Source organism: Scyliorhinus canicula, chromosome 13 (genome assembly GCF_902713615.1).
Source record: "Scyliorhinus canicula chromosome 13, sScyCan1.1, whole genome shotgun sequence".
Lineage (NCBI taxonomy): Eukaryota > Metazoa > Chordata > Chondrichthyes > Carcharhiniformes > Scyliorhinidae > Scyliorhinus > Scyliorhinus canicula.
The window spans coordinates 158264276-158288036 of record NC_052158.1 but is presented as its reverse complement, the minus strand read 5'-3'; the positions used below and the strand labels follow the sequence as shown (position 1 = coordinate 158288036).

General features: G+C 44.2%; 1 protein-coding gene and 1 long non-coding RNA gene across 3 annotated transcripts in view; one reads left to right on the top strand and one right to left on the bottom strand.

The window, feature by feature from the left end:
* LOC119976759 overlaps positions 1-3516 on the bottom strand; it is a 31499-nt gene extending 27983 nt beyond the window's left edge. The window contains exons 1-2 of the long non-coding RNA XR_005462988.1: positions 3375-3516; positions 2987-3232 (exon numbers count right to left, since the gene is read on the bottom strand). This is a non-coding gene — a long non-coding RNA (uncharacterized LOC119976759). The remainder of the gene's footprint in view (positions 1-2986; positions 3233-3374) is intronic.
* Positions 3517-10014: 6498 nt separating this feature from the next.
* Positions 10015-22476, top strand: LOC119976757 (EEF1A lysine methyltransferase 3-like). Of its 2 annotated transcripts, none has more exons than XM_038817496.1 (3): positions 10015-10801; positions 16422-16533; positions 21799-22476. In XM_038817496.1, exons 1-3 carry the CDS (start codon positions 10634-10636, stop codon positions 22254-22256), a joined length of 738 nt encoding a protein of 245 aa, XP_038673424.1. In that variant the 5' UTR covers positions 10015-10633; the 3' UTR covers positions 22257-22476. The 2 variants fall into 2 exon arrangements, with proteins under 2 accessions (XP_038673424.1, XP_038673425.1); XM_038817497.1 differs by lacking the exon at positions 10015-10801 and adding an exon at positions 15627-15794.
* Positions 22477-23761: the final 1285 nt, after the last annotated feature.

Here is a 23761-nt window from a genome sequence, read left to right as displayed (position 1 = left end):
TGTGGCGACTAGGGGCTTTTCACAGTAACTTCATTGAAGCCTACTCGTGACAATAAGCGATTTTCATTTCATTTCATTTTTCATTTTTCATTTCTGCAGGCTAACAACGCCAGGTTGAAATCAGAACCCGAGTCAGCAGCTTTGCACAAAAATCTTTTAACGATGTGGACCCCTTTTTCAACCTTCCCATTCGACTGTGGGTAGTGGGGGCTAGATGTGACGTGCCGAAATGCGATGTGTACAGCCGGGCAAAATCTGTCCACTCCTGGCTGAAGAAGCAGGGGCCGTTGTCACTCATCACCATGAGTGGGATCCCATGCCGGGCAAAAGTCTCCTTATGGGATGTGACATGAATCCCAGGTCCCGGTTGAGGCCGCACTCATCAGACATGAGGCTCACCGGCCTTTAGATTCCAGGATTATCCCTGTTAACTTTCTTAAACAGGCTACCATATTAGCTATTCTCTAGTCCTCCGATAAAGTGATGTCACAGGAGACTGTGACCTGATTGGCTGAAAGGCAGACTGGGTTAAATTTGAATATTTGTGGAGTTACTCGTTTTAATTTGATTTAAATTCCTACTTTTAAGTTGATTTGAATTATAATTTTTAAATTTTTAAATCTCATCTCATTGAAATAACTATTTTGGGTTGATTTAAATTACTATTTTTAAGTTGATTTAAATAACTTTTTAAATTTCCATTAAATAACGATTTAATTTGTTGTCAGATCAAGCAAGATAAATACTCAGGAATAAAGCTAATTAAATAGTATACAGGAGATTGGATATAATCCGACACAAAGACATCTTTCTAAAGTTTAATTTCAAAAGTTTAATTTAAAGGAATAAATCATGGCAGGACAGCTCCAAGGCATGGTCTGCTCGTCTTGCTCCTTGTGACAGGCTGGGGACAGTTCCAGTCCCCAGGGTCAGCATGTGAGAAGGAAGTGTCTCCAGTTACAGCTCCTGGAAGCTCGAGTTTCAGAGCTGGAGCGGCGGCGCGAGACACTGTGGAACATCTGCGAGTCAGAGAGTATCGTGGATAGCACGTACAGAGGGGTGGTCACACCGCGGGCTCAGACTCCGCAGGCAGGAAGGGAATAGGTGACCACCAGACAGAGCAAGAGAGCCAGGCAGGTAGTGCAGGAATCTCATGTGGCCATTTCCGTGCGGAACAGATATATTGCTTTGGAGACTGTTGAGGGAAATGGCCTCGCAGGGGAAAACAGCAACAGCCAAACTCGTGGCACCATGGTTGGTTCTGCTGCAGAGGGAAGGGGTGATACGTGTGACAGTGCAACAGTTATAGGGGATTCAATTTTAAGGGGAATAGACAGGCATTTCTGTGGCCGCAAACGAGACTCCAGGATGGTACATGAAGATCTGGATTCAACGTCAAGAAAAATTAGGAGAAAAGTTAAGAGGAAAAATAACTTAGGAGAGATTATTGATCAAGGTGTTAAGATTCAAAATAGAGGTACAAAAGCCAACATAAGTGTACTTTACATGAATTCACGTAGTATTCGGAATAAGGTAAATGAGTTGATGGCACAAATCATCGTGAATGACTATGATTTAGTGGCCATTACTGAAACATGGTTAAAGGATGGTCACAACTGAGAGTTAAATATCCAGGGTATCAAACTATTCGGAAGGACAGAGTGGATGGTAAGGGAGGTGGTGTTGCTCTGTTATTTAAGGATGACATCCGGGCAATAGTAAGGATGACATCGGTGCTATGGAGGATAAGGTTGAATCCATTTGGGTGGCAATCAGGAATAGTATGGCGAAAAAGTCACTGATAAGAGTAGTCTATCGGCCACCAAATAGTAACGTTATGGTGGGGCGTAAACAAAGAAATAAATGATGCATGTAGAAATGTAGGGGCTGGTTTAGCACACTGGGCTAAATCGCTGGCTTTGAAAGCAGACCAAGCAGGCCAGCAGCGCGGTTCAATTCCCGTACACGCGCCGGAATGTGGCGACTAGGGGCTTTTCACAGTGACTTAATTGAAGCCTACTCGTGACAATAAGCGATTTTCATTTATTTCATTTTCAAATGGTACAGCAGTTATCATGGGGGATTTTAATCTGCATGTCGATTGGTTTAACCAGGTCGATCAAGGCAGCCTTGAGGAGGAGTTTATAGAATGTATCCGTGATAGTTTCCGAGAACAGTATGAAATGGAACCTACGAGGGAACAAGCGGTCCTAGATCTGGTCCTGTGTAATGAAACAGGATTGATTAATTATCTCATAGTTAGGCATCCACTCGGAAGGCGCGATCATAATATGGTGGAATTTAAAATACAGATGGAGGGTGAGAAGGTGAAATCAAACACTGGTGTTTTGTGTTTAAACAAAGGAGATTACAATGGGATGAGAGAAGAGCTAGCAAAGGTAGACTAGGAGCAAAGACTTTATGGTGAAACAGTTGAAGAACAGTGGAAAACCTTCCAAGCGATTTTTCACAGTGCTCAGCAAAGGTTTTTACCAACAAAAAGGAAGGAGGGTAGAAAGAGGGATAATCGACCATGGGTATCTAAGGAAATAAGGGAGAGTATCAAATTGAAGGAAAAAGCATACAAAGTGGCAAAGATTAGTGGTAGACTAGACGACTGGGAAATCTTTAGGTGGGCAACAGAAAGCTACTAAAAAAGCTACAAAGAGTAAGACAGATTATGGGAGTAAACTTGCTCAGAATATAAAAACAGATAGTAAAAGTTTCCACAAATATATCAAACAAAAAAAAGTGGCTAAGGTAAATATTGGTCCTTTGGAGAATGAGAAGATTTAATAATGGGAGTTGAGGAAATGGATGAGGAACTGACCAGTTTCTCTCCAAAGTTATCTACTTTGGAATCAAACCCAACTCATATTCCCTGCCAGTGAAATGCAACTTTGGAAGATTAGAAACATGATCAATGCTCCCAGCTGATTCCCGTTGAACCTGCACATTTAACAAAAGGAAAGTGCAGTGAACTTACAATGTTCCAGACTATGGATCCATATCCTAGCTTAGAATATGGATTCGCACGGTCGCACCGATTCCTATCTTGAAACCATAGGTGTGGTTGTCGTCTATCATTGCGAAATCATCGTCCCCGTCGATAAACTGAAAAGAGGATTTTTCCATCAGTTTCATCACCTTCGGCTCGGACATTTTGTTGGATTCTGTGCAGTTTCTGCTGGATCAATCTGAGAGAGAGCCCTGTGTCTTCACTTGATTCTTTCTATGTAAAAGAAAATTATATTTTTGAATCAGAAAGTTTGGAAACGTCCTTTTCTGTTTTCAGAACAACAGAGTCTCGAAAAGTTCAGACACATCAATGTAGAAATTCATCTTAGTCATGGAATTAAAATTGTCTGTAATACCCTCCACCCTCAGCAGTATTGAACCAGAGAGAGATGAATATCGAGCGGGCCGAGTAACAACTGATGGATTTGATGTCGCTTCTCTTCCACAACTATCCAAGTGACTATGGAAATGAACATTGACTCAGGTAAGAGTAGAGCAGTGAGCTGACACAATTATGACACTGACAGCTGTGGGAAGTATAATTGTTCCAAAGAAACTTGTACATTTTGGTCTGAACACGATGTCTAGTTTTGTTCTAAGTAAATGAAACTGTTGCCAGAAACATTTAAAACATTAAACAATCACGAACAGAAAGTACGTTTAATAATGAACAATTTAAACCTTAAACCTTGTGATGCTGAAATTGCTTCACATTTGCTCATATTCAACTCCAAATTGTCGACCTTCAGATCCGGTCAATTCTAAATAACTATCACCACTAACCAACAACGGGTAAAGCAAGTCAAGTGGACGAAATGATCCAAGCTGATCTTTGCACATCTTCCAGTTGCTGCACCCAATTAGTTCCTTAAAAGCCTGACGGTTTATTTTATCAAATCGAAGATTGATGACATACCCGCATCTCTCTCTCAATGCAGTGTCCTGATCTCCACCCTTAAGGTCCACGTCCTAGTTTCAACTTCAGTTACTGGGGTTATGCCGACAATTACATTACAAACAATATGCTAGGTTTGGAAATATCATATGGATGACACAATTTGTGGTTGGAACTTGCACATTAAGGGCAGCACGGTAGCATTGTGGATAGCACAGTTGCTTCACAGCTCCAGGGTCCCAGGTTCGATTCCGCTTGGGTCACTGTCTGTGCGGAGTCTGCACATCCTCCGCGTGTGTGCGTGGGTTTCCTCCGGGTGCTCCGGTTTCCTCCCACAGTCCAAAGATGTGCAGGTTAGGTGGATTGGCCATGACAAATTGCCCTTTGTGTCCAAAATTGTCCTTAGTATTGGGTGGAGGTGTTGACCTCGGGTAGGGTGCTCTTTCCAAGAGCCGGTGCAGACTCGATGGGCCGAGTGGCCTCCTTCTGCACTGTAAATTCTATGAATTCATCCAATACTTTGCTCAAAAGTCATCCCTGACATTGAAGATCAGTCTTTGCAGTATCGCCCGCACCGAAATGCCTTTTTCACTTTGCAGCGACCCAAATTGGACATGGTATTCCAGATTTGGTCTACCAATGCACGCTGAGATTTGATCAATATTTCCACTTACATCTTCAAATTTCTGATCGTTTGGTTCGGAATTAACTTGCCTTGTTGGTATCGGTGCGGTATTAGTCAGACATATTGAATATTGACTCCATTCTGACTTCTGTGACTCCACGAGTCTCCCAGAATATGTTTTTTTCATTTGGATTCTTGGGATGTGGACGTCATTGGCTGGGCCAGTGTTTGCTGCCCATCCCAATTCACCCATGAACTGAGTGGCCTTGTTGGGCCATTCCAGTTGTGAGAAATTAAGAGTAAACCGCATCTCTGTGTGGGCCTGCAGTCACATGTAGGCCAGACCCGGTCAGGATGGAAGATTTCTTTCCCTGAACGACATTATTGAAACAGATACTTTCTTCGACAATCAGCAATGATTTCATGGTCATCGCTGGACTTTTAATTCCAGATTTGTTTTGCGTTCTGGTGGGATTTGTACCCGGGGTCCCCAGAGCATTAACCTGTATCTGTGGATTACTAGTTCAGCACAAAAAGCAATATATCACTGCCTTCCCAATAACGTGAACCATTCATATTATTTATTTCCATGTTACGCACATTGTACTTCTCATTTTAATATATTTTCCTAATTTATGCCATGTGTTTTCAATTGTCTGTCATGATTTAACTTTCCATTTTAGCTAGGCATCATGTGAAAAAGTGCCACGCTGTTTCTGAATCTGGGCCAGTGATTCGAATTAGGGATATTAGTTCCCGTTGAATTATTATTTATTCCACTCATTGGTTTCCCAACTCAGATGTAAGTGTTACAACACCCTGTGGGTGCACAGTCAATTTCAGCCTCGGAGACGAGTCCCAAAATAAGTGAATATACCATTAATTTGTATTTTCTGAAAATCTTTAACTCTTGACTGCTCCAGTGAGTTACAGACACGAGGGGCAGGATTCTCCGACCCGCCGCCAGGCCAGCGAATCGCCGGGAGCTCGCAGCGACCCCCCCCCCCCCGCGTCCCCCGGCGATTCTCCGGCCCATGATGGCTCGAAGTCCCGCTGGTTCTGTGCCAGTCCTGCTGGCATAAATTAGACAAGATCCCTAACCGGCGGGACCTGGCGGCGTATTGATAAATAATGGAAAAAATGAACATGTATGTTCCTTGGTAGACAGGATAATTGCCTGCCAGACTGCCTAATCCCCAAGAGCCTGCCCTACCCTACCCAGACACGCATAAAACAGACACAAGGTAAGGATCAGCAGGGAGTAAATTAAAAGAGAGATTAAAGGGGCAGATCTGAGATGAGTCTTCGCTACGGTGGTTGCAGCCTCCAGGAAATAGATTCAATCGAGAGATTCAGATTAGCACAATTTTGTTCTTCCACCATCAGGTGGTGGTTCACCTGAGAGTTTCAGGATAGTGCAATTCTGTTCTTTAACCATTCGGTGGAACTAAGTCCAGGAGAGTTCAGATCAGTGCTGGTCTCGTTGGTGGCCGGCAGATGGTGCCATACACATGATGCTCTGGATGGTACACTTCCAGGGTGGCACGTGGCACAGTGGTTAGCACTAGGACTACAGCGTTGAGTGCCCGGGTTTGAATCCCGGCCCTGGGTCACTGTCCGTGTGGAGTTTGCACATTCTCCCCGTGTCTGCATGGGTTTCACCCCCACAAACCAAAGATGTGCAGGTTAGGTGGATTGGCTACGCTAAATTGCCCCTTAATTGGAAAAAAAATAATAATTGGGTACTCCAAATTTAAAAAAAACGATGGTACACGTCTACCATTCTACCACCAAATGGATGTTTGACCTTCCTGTGAGAACAATACAGCTCTGGTCCTGGTCTTCAGCAATGTTTTTACTGGTTTGTTTCCTGTACAAGACTCTGGAGGCTTTATCACAAATTCCTCCACTTTAGTCCTTAATTCTTCAGCTTCTCGCAGCCCGTGGCACACGCAGTTCTCTCCCAGCCCATGGCACACGTAGTTCTCTCCCAGCCCATGGCACACGCAGTTCTCTCCCAGCCCATGGCACACGCAGTTCTCTCCCAGCCCATGGCACACGCAGTTCTCTCCCAGCCCATGGCACACGCAGTTCTCTCATTTGCCAGACCAGCAATTTTTGTGTCAGCCATTGCAGAGCAGCCCATCTATGTAGGAAGCTCCTCTGGTGTGATGCGGGATACAGATAGATCCAGTGTTGAGTGTGAACAAATGTGTCGGTAGTGATTCCATCTGCAGCTGCCCAATATGCATGTTTCGGAGCTGTGACTGGAGTCACTGGGGAGCAACCACAAGGCTGAGATCTTCATGGGTGGCACATACAGTGATGTTATCATGCCGCAGTTAAAGACTGCACTGACAGAAAGGAAAGGGCGACCGGCAGATGCAGTAAAAATACGAGGCAGGAGGTGCACAAGCTCCCTGTCACCGTCCCACTCCATGACAGATTTTTATTCTGGATACTCCTGGGGAGGCGCTTTCCCAAGGGAATGTAGCACGGTCCAAGTTTTTGACATTACGAATGTCTTAATGGCACCAAGGTGGAATGGTATAAAAAAAAGTGGGAAATCAATAATGACGTAAGGGGAACAGAGAGACCATTCTGCAGTCGCAGACGTGACACCAGGATATGTTGCCTCACTAATACCAGAGTCAATGATGTGGCTTCAGACATCTAGGTGGGGGGGGGGGGGGGGGGGGGGGGGGGGGGAGGGGGTGAACAATCAATGTTTGTGCTCCATATCAACACCAGCGACGTAGATAAAAAGGCTAAGGTCCTGAAAACAGGATATATGGGGTTAGGATATATATTCAGAGTTTTAGGAAATGAACATAATGTCCGGGCATGAGTCCGTAATGGGGCTGGGGGGGGGGGGGGGGGTAAGGGGCAAGTATGAATTGGGAGTTATGTCAGAATATTGTCTGCCGCCCTGTGTTCCCCTTTTCATGCCACCCTGCTGCCTGTTCTGATATATGTTCTTCGGATTAGCTGCTGCAATCTTACTGCCGCCTTTGGGATTTTTGTGCAAATTGGAGTCTTTGGACAGTGGAGAAGCCTTTCCTTTCTGATGGTCTAGTCCAAAAACATCCTTTTTTAGGCTCTGTGACAGAAGCTTTTGATAGACTTGGTAAGCAGCCAATCAGTGCATATATGATTTTCAACCTTCTCCTATCAGGGCCTATGGTAGGTGAAGTCAGTCAGTAATTTTCAGGAAAGAAGGCACGTCTTCTGGAGAGTACCACCTTTTGTTCAGTTCTGTGTGGAAATCCAGTGATCAAGCATCCTGAAAACGGCCTCTCTCTTTCTCTCTCTCTCTCTCTGTGCTGGACGATTTTAGGAAGCATTCTAGCCAAATCTGTGAAGACGTTCCTGTGTCAAAGGAGCACAGACAGCTGACAGAACTGGGAAAGGGATTTGGAGTGTTAAAATACAAGTTTTCCCAAAGGTCAATAACCTTCGAACGTGTGTGTCAGGGGCTGGGAAGATCTGAAGAATTAAGGCTTAAAGTGGGACATTTGTGAAAAAGTCACTGGAGTCTTATATCGGAAAATGAGCAGTAAAATAATTGCTAAAGACCAGGACCAGTGCTGTATTGGTCTCACAATGACATGAAAGCTCCATCTGGCAATTGGAAGGCAACGAGAACTGCACTGATCTGAACCCGCTGGACCTGGCTCCACTTGGTGGCTAAAGAGTGGAATCGCACAGACCTGCAATTATTCGGTGAGGCACCATCTGGTGCTCAAAGGACATAATTGTGACAAACTGATCCTCTCGACTTCCCAGAGGCTGCAACCAAAGGAGTGAAGCCTTAGCCCGTTAACCCATCTTTCATTTTATTATTTGTTCATTCACTTATGTTGGTACTTCGGGATCTGTGGGGCTGAGTCGTGAAACCTGTGAGTAGAATAGATTATAATTCAACACTGGAACTAGTATTTCTAAGTCGATTCACTGGCCCTAATTCACAAACAGCATGGCGCATTTTCATATGATGCCAAGCTAAAATGGAAAGTTAAAATGTGACAGGTAAATTAGAAAAGATAGAATGAATTAGGAAAGGTTTTTAAATGGGAAGTATATAGAATCATAGAATTTACAGTGCAGAAGGAGGCTATTCAGCCCTTGGAAATTGCAACGGCCCTTGGAAAGAGCACCCTACCCATGCCCAGACGTCCACCCTCTCCCTGTAATCCAGTAACCCACCTCGTCTTTTTGGACACTATTGGCAATTTAGCATGACCAATCCACCTAATCTGCGCATCTTTGGACCGTGGGAGGAAACCGAAACACCCGCAGGAAACCCACGCACACACGGGGACAATGTGCAGACTCCACACAGACAGTGTCCAAGCCAGGAATCGAACCTGGGAACCTGGAGCTGTGAAGCAACAGTGTGAACAACTGTGCTACCGTGCCACCCACTTTTACAATGTGCATAATGCCAAAAGAAGTAATATGGATGATTCACATTATTGGGGAGGCGGTGACATAGTGATATTGGTGCTGGACTAGGATTGCAGAGATCCATGTGAATGCCCTGGATTCCGGGTTCGAATCCTGCCAGAATGCAAAATAAATCTGGAATGAACTGTCTACTGATGACCATGAAACCATTGCTGATTGTCGAAAACAACATCTGTTTCACGAATGTCCTTTCGGGAAAGAAATCTTCCATCCTTACTGGGTCTGGCCGACATGTGACAGAAGACCAACACCAAGATCCGATTTACTCTTAATTTCTCACAACTGAAATGGCCCAGCAAGGCCACCCAGTTCATGGGTATATTAGGATGTACAGAAAACACTGGCCCAGTGAATGATGCCCACATCCCAAGAACAAATAAAAAAAATAGTGTTGAAATAGGATGAGAATCATGGACTCACAGGAGTCATAATGGAGTCAAGATTCAATATGTCCAACTAATACTGCACGGATACCAACAAGGCAATAGAATTCTGAACCATATGATCAAAAAGTGGATCATGTTTGTTGGACTAATAATCAAATCGCATCATGCATTGGTAGACTCAATCTGGAGTACCATGTCCAATTCTGGTCACTGAAAAGTAAGAAAGGCATTCCCATGCAGCCGATACTGCAGAGACTGATCTTCAATTGAAGGGATGACATCTGAGCAAAGTATTGGATGAATGTGCAAGTTCCAACCAGAAATTGTGGCTCCATGTGCTATTTACAAACCCGGAACATTGCTTGTAATAAAACTTCCGGCATAAACCCAGTAACATAAGTTAAAAACGACAAACTGTATTGTCAGTGTGGGGATAAGGACACTACATTGAGAGAGAGATTCAAGTATGACATAAATATCTGATTTGACAAAAGAAACCTGAAGACTTTCAAGAACAAATTTGGATGCGATTGAATGATGTCCAGAGATCTTGTTGCATGTATCCGTCCAATTGATTTGTTTTTCCTGCTAGTTGCTCGTGGTGATAGTTATTTAGATTTGACAGGATCTGAAGATCGACAATTTGGTGTTGAATGTCAGCAAAATGCGAAGCACTATCAGCATCGCAAGGTCTAAAAATTAATTTGTTCATTAATGAATGTACTTTCTGTTCATGATTTTAGGTGTTTCTTGCAAGTTTCATTCACTTCTGACAAAACGAGACGTCATGTCCAGACTAAATGTACTAGTTTCTTTGGAGCGGTTTTACTTCCCACAGCTGTCAGTGTTATAACTGTGCCAGCTCACTGCTCTACTCTTCCCTAAACCAATGTTCATTTCCATAGTCACTTGGACAGTTGTGGAAGAGAAGCGACATCAAATCCATCATTTGTTGCCCGACCCGCTCGATATTCATCTCTCTCTGGTTCAATACTGCTGAGGGTGGAGGGTATTACAGACATCCAGTTGGACACAGGCAATTTAATTCAACGACTAAGACGAAATTCTTCATTCATGTGGCTAAACTTTTCCCAGGATCTGCTGTTTTTCTGAAAAGAGAAAATGACGTTTCAAAGCTTTCCGATTCAAAATCCTAATTTCCTTTTATCTGGACAGAATGAAGTGAAGATACAAGGCTGCCTCTGAGATTGATCCACTAGAAACCGAGGGAAATCCAAGAAAATGTGCGAGACGAAGATGATGAAACTGATGGAAAGATCCTCTTTTCTGTATATCCACGGGGACAATGATTTCAAAATGAGGGAATACTACAACACCTGTGGTTTCAAGCTGGGAATCGGTGTGAATCCATTTTCTAGGCTAGGATTTGGAGCCGCGGTCTGGGAAGCTGTAAGTTCACCTCAGTTCCCTTTTGTCAAAAGTGCAGGTCCAACAGGAATCAGCTGGAAACATTGATCATGTTTCTAATCTTCCAAATTTGCATTTAACTGGCAGGGAATATGAGCTGGGTTTGGTTCCAATGTAAACAATTCGCCAGCAATAGCTTTAGGTTGTGGAGAGGTTGACTCCGATGAGGTTCACAATGCCAGAGACTCGAGTTTGATTCCCGGCTTGGGTCACTGTCTGTGAGGAGTCTGCACGTTCTCCCCGTGTCAGCGTGGGTTTCCACCGGGTGCTCTGGTTTCCTCCCACAAGTCCCGAAAGATGTATTTGATAGGAGAATTAGACATTCTTAATTCTACCTCAGTGTACCCGAACAGGCGCCGGAGTGTGGCGACTAGGGGATTTTCACAGTAACTTTATTGCAGTGAATAAATAGTATTATTAACTTCTGCCGGTCGGGGAATTTAATCCCAGTTGTTGGCATCGCTCAACATCACAACGTAGCCCTTGTAACACCTGCTAGCTTTGAAAATGAAGTAATTAATGCATTTAAAATCCTTGAGGCGATGTCATTCTGTTGCAACCTGGTTACCATGAGACCCAGATTGGCAATGATCATGTTTAAAGTTCTTAACGACTGGACATTATATTGATGAAAACTCTTTAAACAATACTGGAGAATGCTTGTTGACAACACGATGACTGTACAGATGAGAAAGTCCATTCAGCCCATCTTGATGCATCAATCCATAAAAGTTTCAACATCGTGAAAACAAGTTTCTCCAATATGTTTCAAATAACAATTCCCTCAAGTCAGCCCGCAGCATCTTTTACTATTCTCACTTTATTGCCAAGCAATTCTTTGTTTTAATTCCAAACGGAATGTTAGAAATCGCTCCAAACTTCCTTCATAACTTACCGACCAACAATCTGGATTTCATCCAAACATACGAAATAAGAGGAGCAATAGGCCATTGGGCCACTGGGCCTATTCCTACCTGCTCCACACTCCTGCCGGATCTGGCTCTACCCCCACCCACATCGCACCCCCCAAACATTTACCTCCTTGCTTCTCAGGAGTCCGTCTACCTCTGTCTTGAAAACATTTAAAAACTCTGATTCCAATCCCTTTTGAAGGAAGGAGATCCAAATATCCTCTATCTTCTGAGAGAAAAAGTTTCAAAATAGTTGACTCTTAATTCTTAAACCGTAACCACTCACTCTTGATTCACCCACAAGAAAAACTATCCTCTTCACACCAAACCTTTCACGATTCCTCAGGGTCGTCTCTGTTTCAATCAAGTTTACTCTAAATATTTAATACTCTAGTGGATACAAGGATTGGCTGTCCAATAGTTCTTCATCCGATAACCCGCCTATTCCTGGTATCAGTTTAGTGAATGTTCTCTGAACTGCTTCTCATGCATTTATATCTTTCCTGAAATAAGGAGACCGATGCTGTACACAGGCCTTTTGTACTACTTGCAGGAAAGACAGATCCCTCTACATTTCAGAGTGCTGTGATCACTCCTATTATGAAACAAAAATGAAAACTGCTTATTGTCACAAGTAGGCTTCAAATGAAGTTACTGTGAAAAGCCCATAGTTGCCACATTCCAGCACCTGTTCAAGGAGGCCGGTATGGGAATTGAACCCGCACTGCTGACCTTGTTCTGCTTTACAAGCCAGCTGTCTTAGCCCACTGCACCAAACCGCATTCTGATAATATTCTACTTTTTATTCTTCCTGCCAACATGGACAATTTCACACCACATTTAGCAATCATACCACTGTCCCTTGATCCAAGTCATTCCAACAAATTGCAAAATCCTGAGACACCATCTCTGATCCCTGTGACACATTATGCACTACATTTCAGTAGCCAGAATAAGACCCATTCATGGATACCTGTAATACCACGTTAACGAGCCCGTCTTCTGTTCATGCCAATATAACACCATCTACTCTATGAGAGTTTATGTTATGCAATAAACGTTAGTTTGGCACCTGAACAAATCCCTTCTGAAAATCTAAACCCATTGGTTCCCCTATATCCACAATACATTTTACTCCTTCAGAGAACTCCAATAAATTGGTTAAGTATGAATTTTTCACGGAGATGACGCGGTGTGTACATGAGGACAGTGCAATTTAAATAGTCCACATGGACCTCCGTCAAGTGTTTGGCAAGTTGCTGACAGACTGGTCAGGAAGGGAAGAGGCATGGGAACCAGAGCAATTTGCAAAGTTGAATCCAGAATTGGCTTAGTGAGAGGAGGCAGATGTTAATGATCAAAGGTTGTTTTTGTGACTTGAAGCAAGTTTCCAGTGGTGAACTGCAGGGATCGGTGCTGAGTCTCTCATCTCGACCTGAATGTGGAGGGTATTATCAGTATGTTTGCAGCAGGGTCAGAAATTGGTGGTGTGGGAACCAGCGATGAATGAAGCATTTGATAACAGGACAATATAGATGGGCTGTTCAGGTGGGCAGAACAGTGGACAATCAAATTGTACCTTGGAACGTGTGTAGACTAACAAGTCAATGGAATACATAATGGGCAGTAGGACACGAGTATGTACAGAGGACCAGAGGGGTCTTGGGATGCATTTCCATAGGTCTCTGAAGACAGCACAGGGCAGTGAGATAAGGTTGTTAAAAAGGCATATGAGGTACTTGCCTTTATTGGCCACGGCATAGAATATTAAAGCAGAGATTATGATGGGGCTGTTAAAAATGCTCATGAGATCACAGCGAGATTACCACATGAACCTCTGGTGGTCACACTATAGGAAGGATTGAATTCTCTCGAATGGGTGCCAAGGAGATTTACCAGGATGTGACCAGGAAGCATATATGCTATGAGGAGTGGCTGGTTAATCTGGGGTTCATTTCCTTAGAGCAGAGAAGGCTAAGGGGGAGACCTGATTGAGGTATACAAAATTATGAAGTACATTGTTTGGGTAGATAGATAGTCCCCTTAGTCGAGGATGTCAATAACCAGGGGGCGTAGATTAAAGGTAACCCACAGAGTTTAATCACCTGACTTCAAGGATTGTGTTCGCAGCCACAAGTGATGAATGGAGGAATTTCGGATATATTGTATTATCTGTATTTGGTGTGGTAAGGGTTAAAAGCCTGCGCAACTGCGTGTATGACTGCTGCAGTCCTTTTTTTTTAAATCCTGGTTTGAAAAGTTTGGAACCTCATAAAAAGCTTGGGTTGATGCAAGGTTTTTTTTTTGCATGAAAAACAGTTTTTGCCAAAGTTTCTGCATGGTTCTGAGAGGATTCAAATATTTTCTTTAAGCAGTGTCAACGATTTCTCTTTCTCAAAGAACATCTCTTTCAAGCAGACATTCCTGAGCGCTAATTGTTTTAACACTGGATTGAGAGCTGAGATGGGTTTTTGTTTGAGTGATCATTGTTTGAGCGGGAATAAAGATAGCAGATAAGCATTATTGTAATAATTGTATTGTTTAAGAGTTAATTGTAAGGTATTTTCTGGTGTAATGTTAAAGATATTTCAATATTGTGTTGCTGTAAAGTTTGTTTTTATAATCATATCGCTATTTCTTCATGAATTTACTTCTGGAGTGAGACATCCTTTCCTCACAGCCCTACAAAATTAAAACAGAATTTGAGGTTTCTGTTCAGTCCCTTAGCCACTGTTGGGTCTGGTCCAGGATCGTAAAACACACAGAGTGGATAGTGAGATGCTCTTTCTTTGGGTAGGAGAGTGAAGTACGAGAGGACATAGGTTTAAAGTGCGTGGAGAATAGTTTAGAGCAGATGTTCGAGGCAAGTTTTTTACACAGAGGGTGGGTAATATATGGAACTTGCTGCCCGGGGAGGTGCTGGGAGCAGGTACCATAGCGGCATTTAAGGGACATCTGGACAGATTTATGAACAGGGTGGACATGGATGGATACGGACTCTGTAAGTTCAGACAGTTTTAGTTTAGGCAAGCACCATGGGCGGTGCATGTTTGGAGGGCTGAAGGGCCTGTTTCTGTGCTGTATTGTTCTTTGTACGTTGGGCTGTAAGATTTGGAATTTGGCCAGTATATTTCAGTTAAATGTTACTTACAGACATGAGTGAGACTTTTACAAAAAGGATTAACACTCGTTTACTCCTCCGTACTGCAAATCGCATGGCTCTTCTCCACAGTGCTATCAGCATTGCCTCTGCTGTTCCTTGCTGACCATAACTGCATGCACTGTTATTGTACAAATATTTCTCACAAACAGTGAATCACAGAATTATATCTTAACAATTCGAACCAACAGTAGTCGTAACTAACTCCACAACTGTATTTACACAACCAGCTGCTTAACTTTCCTTAGGAGATGTAAACATGCCATTAGCTCTATTTTACAACTTTTAACCACCTGATTCTGCTCTTTGATTCACTTTTCTTTTCTTTGCTACCTCTTTCCTTGACAAAGAATGCAACCATGTTGCCTATTGGGCGGGGGTGGGGGGTCCAGGTATCATTGACAGCAACCTTCGGGAATCCATTTTCAAAGCATAGACTTGGTAAGTTGAAGTTGCTGTCTGTTTTACATTGCAATCAGGGAAAATGTGGACTGTGGTAGTATGACTAGGGAGATTACGGTACCTTAGAACCATGCTGCCATTGGTGCAGAAGACTCGCTGCCCATTGACTCAGGCAAGTCATGTGCCTCTCTGCTGAAGCTAGTCATGTGACTACCCGCCAATTGGCTGAGAGGTTGGTAGCTCCGCCTATGAGGCGGGGTATAAGAACCCGTACCGTCTGGCAGTCGGCCTTTCTCTGTACGTCTACTGCCGGGCACACATCTAGTGTATTAAAGCCTGTTGTTTGGAGCTACTTCACGACTCGAGTCCAATTGATGGTGCATCGTGGACCATCTCCCTTCCAAAACTGCATCCAAATCAAGACCATTCCTGATGCCTCGTGAACTTGCAGGATCAATAGGACAGTAGTATAGAAATGATGAAGGATTGTAAAACAACACAGGTCTGACTGTCCTTATACATTAATCACAAAAAGTTAATATGATGGCACAGCAAGAGGTTCGGAAGACTGATGGAATGATATAGTTTGTTGCAAAGGGATAAGAAAATAATGAGGATGAGGGTGTTCTGTTGTGAGGAAAGGTTGGACAGGTTGGCCCTATATCCATTCAAGTTTAGAAGAATGAGAGATGATGTTAAAGAAACTTGTAAAATGCTCAGAGAAATTAACAAGATGGATGCTGGATGGATATTTTCCCTTATGGAAGAGTTTGGAACTAAAGGATAGAGTTCCAACATAACTGGTCTCCCTTTTACAATGCCGATATACTGATCTATTCTCTCGCAGGGGATTGTGAGTTTGTGGAGTATTGCCCTCGAGCGTGTAACGTAAGCTTGGCAATTGAATATCTTAGTTTCTTAATTGACAAGTGTCAACCATTTGGGGGTAGATAGGAAATTGGGTTGAGACCACATCTGATCAGCAAAACTGTTCTAAATGTTGAAGCAGACACAAGGGGCTGAATGGCTTGCTCCTGCTCGTAATTTGCATGTTCACATGTTCATATGTTCGTACGATGCTCTTTCACTGCTGCATTGTAACACAGAAATATGCTCTTTCATGTTAAAGGCTCGTGGTCTGTGCCAGTACTTTGAGAAAGAGGAATTAATATTTTCAAATAAGAAAGTGATTGAACTTGGAGCGGGCACTGGAATTGTGAGCATTCTTGTTGCTCTTCTGGGTAAGTAAAATACACTTTATGTACCCACAGGAGGAACAATACCTTTGAAGTGTGAATGAAATGAATGACCAACTCTCTCTGTGCGTGGTGCTTGTGCATTTTTTAATTCTTTCATAGGCTGTGATTGCCGTTGGCAGCATTTAACACAGGTCATAAATTGCCCTTGAGAAAGTGATGAATGACCTTCTGGAGCTGCTGCAGTCCGTGTGCAGTAGCAACCTCATACTGCTGTTAGGGAGGGTTTTTACACAGTGACAGTGAGGAAACAGCAATATATTGCCAAGTGAGGAAGGTGTGTCGCTTAGAGGGGAACTTGCAGCTGGTGGAGCTCCCAGACATCTGTTGCGCTTGTCCTCTGAGGTTTTAAAGGTAACAGATTTGGAAGGGGCCGTCTAAGGAGGCTTAGTGAGTTGCTGCAGTACATCATGCAGATTCTGAGCAACGCCGTCATTGTTCACCACTGTTGGAGGGAGTAAACGTTGGCGATGTTGGATGATGGTGGATGGGTTGGCAGTTCAGTCCGCTGCTTTGTCACAAAACCACAGACTCTGTACAGTTAGGAATGAGGTTATTCAACCATTTGGTCTGCACCGACCCTCTTAAAGAGCACCATACCTAAGCCTACTCATCCACCCTATCCCCATAACCCCACCTCACCTGCACACCTTTTGGCAATAATGAGATGTTTAGCTTGGCCAATCCACCTACTCATGCTGGACCTCTTGAGTTTTGTTGCTGCTGCGCTCATCCCGGCAACTGGAAAATATTCCGTCACACTCCTGTCTTGTACCTTGTAGATGGTGAACAGGTTTCAGTGTGTTTGGGATGAGTTACTAACAACAGAGTTCCCAGCCTCTGGCCTGCATTCCAGCCACAGTGATATTGTTAAACTTGAAAAAGTGCGGAAGAGATTTATAATGATGCCAGCGGGTTTTGATGGTCTGTGTTATAAGGAAAGGCAGGGACTTTTTGCCCTGGAGCGAAAGAGGCTCAGGGGTAATATTATGGATGTCCATAAAATAATGAGGAGTACAGGTAAGGTAGATAGTTGACATCTTTTCCACAGGTAGAGGAGTCCAGAAGTAGAGGACAGAGATTTAAGGTGAGAGGGGAAAGATACAAAAGAGATCAGAAGGGAAATATCTTCACACAGAGGGTGGTGAGCATCTGGAACGAGCTGCCAGAGGCAGTGGTAGAGACGGGTATGATTTTGTCTTTTAAAATGCAATTGGACAGTTACATAGGCAGGGTGGGTATAGAGGGCTATGGGCCAAATGCGGGCAAGTAGGACGAGCTTAGTGACCGAAGCTGGGTGGCATTGACAAGCTGGGCCGAAGGGCCTGTTTCCATGTGGTAAAAATCTATGACTCTATGTACTAACATGGTTAGTCCAGTTCTGCTTCTGACTAATCATAATCCGCAGGATGTTGGTAGTGAGGATCATACAATTGAACGTCAAGGGGAGATGGTTGGATTATCTGTTATATTATGGCAAAATGGTACTTGTACAGACTGGGAGGGTGGTAGAGGCCTCATATCCCTTATAAAATAGCTGGATGACCACTTGGCACATCTTAACATTCAAGACTATGAGCAAAGTGCTGGTAAATGGGATTAGGTAGGTAGGTCAGTTATTTTTCACATGCCAGTACAGGCTCGATGGGCCAAAGGTCCTCTTCTGCGCTGTGCAATTCTGTAATTCCGAGATAATTCTCTGAGCAATCTTGAATGTTGTACAACTCTTGTTATCTATGGGAAGTATCTGAGGGGTTGTGAATGGTCCAAAACCTTGTGCAATCATCAGTGAACATCCGCATTTCTGGCTATATGATGGGAAGGGGGCGGTGGAACGGTCATGCATTAATGATGTTTGGGCCTTGGACACTGCCCTGCGCAACTCTTGAAATCATGTCCTGCGATAGAAGTGGTAGATCGCAAAAAATCACGAGCATCATTAGTTTTACCAGGTATGACTCGCTGTGATGTTATTTAATGTGTTGTCAACCACTGTAGCTTAATTTTGCCAGCTAGGGATGTGGAGCAAGAATAATTTAATGTGATAAGCACAAAATCCTGAACAGCTTGCCTACATACAAATTATTAATATAATAATCTTTATTAGTGTCACTCAGCCTTGACCATACTGAATAACCAAGCCTCTACTGCTCTCTGTAGTACAAAATTCCACAATGTGGAGATGCCGGAGTTGGACTGCGGTGGGTACATTAAAGAGTCTTACTACAGGCTAAAGTCCAACAGATTTATTTGGAATCACTAGTGTTGCTCGTTCTGAGTAAGTGTGTTTAACATTCCTCGAGCAGAGGAAGTGTGCTTAACACTCGCTTGGCTCTGTTTCTCGTTTCTATGCTCTGGAGTCGCCAGGTGCCGTAAGAGACACCGTCACAAGTATCAAGGTCAAGTTCAAAGCAATAAAGCTATACACCAATTAGTAAGTCCAAACAGTTAGAGTTTATTATAAAACAAATATAATAAATACTCATGCACACGCTAAAGACTAACTTACTTCTACCATTAAACGACTAATACTTATCTAAGAAGGAACAGGCAAGGTCCGGGAACAAGGCCTTCGTTCCGTTCTGGTCTGCAACTTCTTGTTACTACTGGTCGGCACGGGTATAAGTAATGCCTGGGTCAAGGTAGCGATCGTCACTTGGCACTTACTTATCGATGGCTGCTGCTCGACGGCTGGTGTAAAAGATAGGATTCTGGAGGCTGGAGTCGGAGGCCGGAGACAGGAGACCGAACCATGTGCGGGACCTTCTTTTATAGGTCCCAGGAGGTCCGTGCCCCTTGGGGCGGGCTTCCTCACCTGCTAGGGATCGATTGGGCCTTTTCCCAATCGATATGATTTGAACCCCCCTATCCTAGGGTCGTTCCTTGATGGCTGGGGCGGTTCTTAGGATTCATTGTCCTGGCTTCGCTGGCTCCATCGTGTCTGCTTCGCTTTTGAAAGTATCGATTGATACTTGAGTGTATCTATTGTGCCCGGGACTGTCCCGGTATCACCTCATTAGTATGTAAACTGTTTTCCAATTAGCAGCGTTGCCTGAACTCTGCAGCTGTCGGGAAACCGGTTTTTGCAAGTGTCTCAATGCTGAAAGCTTCTGCAAGCTGTTTGCTTTTGACCATGTCCGTTTTTCCCTGCACTCTTTGCAGTCTTCCATTTTGTGTTACTGGTGCCCATCTTAGATGGCTACACTAGCTTTCGGAGAATTCCACAGATTAACCACGCGCTGAAATAATAAATTCTTCCACATCTTTGAATTAAATGGGCGACCCCTTACTTTGAAATTAGGTCCTCTGATCCTACCGGCTCCCACAAGGGAAACAACCTGTCAACATTTAACCTGCCAAGACGCCTCGGGAACCTGTATGTCCCAATAAGGTGACGTCTTCCATTCTGCTGAACTGCAATGATTGCAGGCGCAAATTACTGCACATCTCCTGATAAGAAAATACCTCCACCTCCAGGTTCAACCAAGTGTACCTTCCATGGACTGACTCCAATGCTAGTATTTCTTTGGTCAGATTGGATACTATTGACCTGGTTGTTGCACCTGAAGAAGAATACAGCAGCCTTGTCGTGGGTGTAGTGCCAATTCACCAGAATAATACTTGATTTAAAATACTTACATTATCAGAACAGATTGGATGGAGAAGTAGCCATTACTTTGAGCTATGAAGATTAGAGGGTGATCTAATTTAAATGGTCACGATGATAAAAGAGCTTCCGAGTGTAGCCAAGGGGAAACTATTTTCAATATTGGGAAATTCAGAACAAGGAACCACACTTTAAAATTAGAGTGAAAAGTATCAGGGAAAATATCAAGGTGTATTATTTTCCCAACCAAAATCAGAAAATGTATCCAAAATATCTTTGATGGAGTTAGATAAATGTATGATTCAAAACTTCGTTGGAATTTTAAAAAATTTTGTAAATGATATTGATCAAAATTGGGAAATAATGTGAAGATATGCATGACATAGAATCTGTTGAGACGTGTGGTGGTGTAATTATGATATATAATCACAAATTTGTCACCGGGGTGTGTAAACACGTTTTGCATTCATTTGTTAAGAATTAGCTCATGTGAGCAGACTTATATGGACATAAAGCTTGATGATATCAGACCTGTAGAGCTATGTATGTGTGCGAGCTGACAGCTACAATTGTATCACATGACACACTTTGTTTCTAGTCGTACCATGGTGCAATACTTTAAATACATATTATAACATAAACTGCGCTTCAGGCTGAGTAATCTGATCCTCTGCCTATATTGTTCCTTGTTTCCAGAACTGAACTATCTCCAAATGGGGCCACCAATAACTGATTTGCCAATGATAAACTTAAAAGGGTGCAACACGAATGTTTCTAGCCTGCTGTCCCCTATCACCATGATTCTTTACCATGAGTGTAAAGACCCGGGCGGAATTCTCTGACCCCCCCCGGGGGCAGAGGTCCCGCCGCTGTCAGGCTTCTCCCGCCGACGTAGTTTAAACCACCTCTGGTGGCCGGCGGGAGCAGGCAGCGCGAGCGGGCCCCGGGGTCCTGGGGGGGCGCGGTGCGATCTGACCCAAGGGGGTGCCCCCACGGTGACCTGGCCCACGATCGGGGCCCACCGATCGGCGGGCGGGCCTGTGCCGTGAGGACACTCTTTTTCTTCTGCCGCCGCCACGGCCTCCACCATGGCGGGGGCGGAAGAGACCCCCTCCACCGCGCATGCGCCGGGGTGACGTCAGCGGCCGCTGACGCTCCGGCGCATGCGTGGACTCACGATGACTGGTGAAGGCCTTTCAGCCAACTGTGGCGCCGGTCGGCGAGGCGGCAAAGGCTGTTCGCGTCAGTCAGCGGGGCGCCAACCACTCCGGCGCTGGCCTAGCCCCTAAAGGTGCGGATAATTCCGCATCTTTGGGGAGGCCCGATGCCGGAGTGGGTCTCGCCACTCCGGTAAACCGGGACCCCCACCCCACCGGGTAGGGGAGAATCCCAGCCCCGCATCTTTGGGGAGGCCCGACTCCGGCGTGGGTCTCGCCACTCCGGTACGCCGGAACACCCCGCCCCACCAAGTAGGGGAGAATTCCAGCCCCGGAAAGTCACAGATGATTATAATGTTACCTGCAGGGAATGTCAGCAAAATGGGAAAGAAAGGAAATTTCAGTCGTGCTGCTTGGGGCTAAAGTTTACCATGTGTCCCCATTCACAGCGATAATGGAGATCGGTCTCTCTTTTTCTTTTCTCAGGTGGAGATGTCACCATTACAGACAAACCGGAGCTGCTGAATCGAATAAAACGGAATGTGTCTTTCAACATCCCTTCTTCCTTCAAACCTCAGGTCAAAGTCCGTGCCCTCCGCTGGGGCCTTGACATCAATCAGTTTCCCTCAGACTATGACTATATCCTGTGTTCGGACATTCTGTATCTTCATGGCAGTATACCTTTAATTCTCGAGACTCTTCTACACCTCAGCAACAGAAACACCATCGTTTATTTTGCCTCTACGATGTTCTATGGCCAGGAGGTGACCAGAAAGGGCCATGTGACCCTATCACAGTATTTCAAAACTGAGCTTGTTTGCAGATATGATGCTGAAGATGTTAACGTTTACAGAATGCTTCTCAATACTGCTAACACTGCACATCTCCCCAATTTATACAGGAGAGGTTGGTTTCACATGCGATTGGATCATTCGAAAGATTAATCGCTATCACTAAATATATTTCACGGTTTGCATGTTGTAAGTTGCTTTCCTTCCATTCTACATACAAGTCTTGCATAGAAACTTGAAGCAAGAACACTACTGTTCAGTAATTCACATTCGAATCCAAAATTACTGTTTTTTTTCAACAGATTCACACATACTTTTCTCATGAAAATTAATAGACTACAAGTAGAAAACTTGTGCCACATCTCCAGGTGTCCACATCAAAGCACTGCATCTTTCTGAAAGCCTGCTTGAGCCAGAGTTGACATTCTGGCAGGATTGTCCGTTTGGGGCACCGACAGATATGAATCACACCTGTGTCTGCACTGGGGCTAGAAGCGGTTCACCCCACTCCGTCCTTCGTCCCCCACCCTTCCAGCCATACTTTTGGTTGCATGGCAGGAAGCACCCCGGGTTCCATTCTGAATGCTGCTCCTGTGCCGTCGTATTGAGTGGGCAGACCGATACTGAGGTCCCACGCTGCCCGCCCCCCCCTCCCCCCTTCCAGGCGACACTGCAAATCCTGCCCCTCCCCGCTAACAGGTAGGGGCAAACCCCTCCCCCTACCTTGATAAATGCTTGATCACACTCTCCCCCTCCCCGAATATTATAATACCCACCCCATCAGTCACCCGCATCTGGACGCTAAAGAATAGTCCTGGCAGAAACAACGAACAATCATTTGTTTTTCACGTAACTATCCCTTAAATCTGCTGCCTCAGGTAGATGTCCAGAATGAAGCAACTGTTAGAAAGCCAAACAACATCACAAGGCTTTAAACCCCCTCGTATCCATTGATCTGCTAGACATCTAGTCACTTTCAAAGAAAAATAGCATTTATAATAATAACAATAATCTTTATTGTCACAAGTCGGCTTGATTTGATTTTGATTTGATTTGATTTGATTTGATCAAATCAGTCGGCTTTCACGATGCAATGATGTTGCTGTGAAAATGGCAGTCAATGACAGTGTCACATCTTCCAGACAGCCAATTGTCTGAAGTTTTAATTTTCATTTCTCTCCACACTTGACTGCATCTAAAGTAACCTAACCACAATGTTTACAACCATCTAGCTATGATTGACAGCTCATGACCACACAAAAGTACTTTTTGCTGAGAAAATGAGGGAGTGAAAGTTTACAAACATTTGTGGAGCGGGGTGGGAGCTGTTTAAAGCCTTTTGATATGGCTTTTGCTGTCTGTGAGTAACAGCTGTTACTTTCCAGACATCTGTTTGAGGCAGCAGGTGTAAGGGGCAGGGGGGTGGAAAAGCAATGAATCTTCACTGTTTCTGCCTGGACTGCTAATTACCTTTCAACAAAGAGAGACTGATGATTTTTTTTTGGGGGGGGGGGAGTCTCTGATGTGGGGGTGCTCTAATGGGGGTGTCTGACGGTGATTGGGGGTAGTATGGGCAGAATCTGTGTTATCATAGAATTTACAGTGCAGAAGGAGGCCATTCAGCCCATCGAGTCTGCACCGGCTCTTGGAAAGAGCAC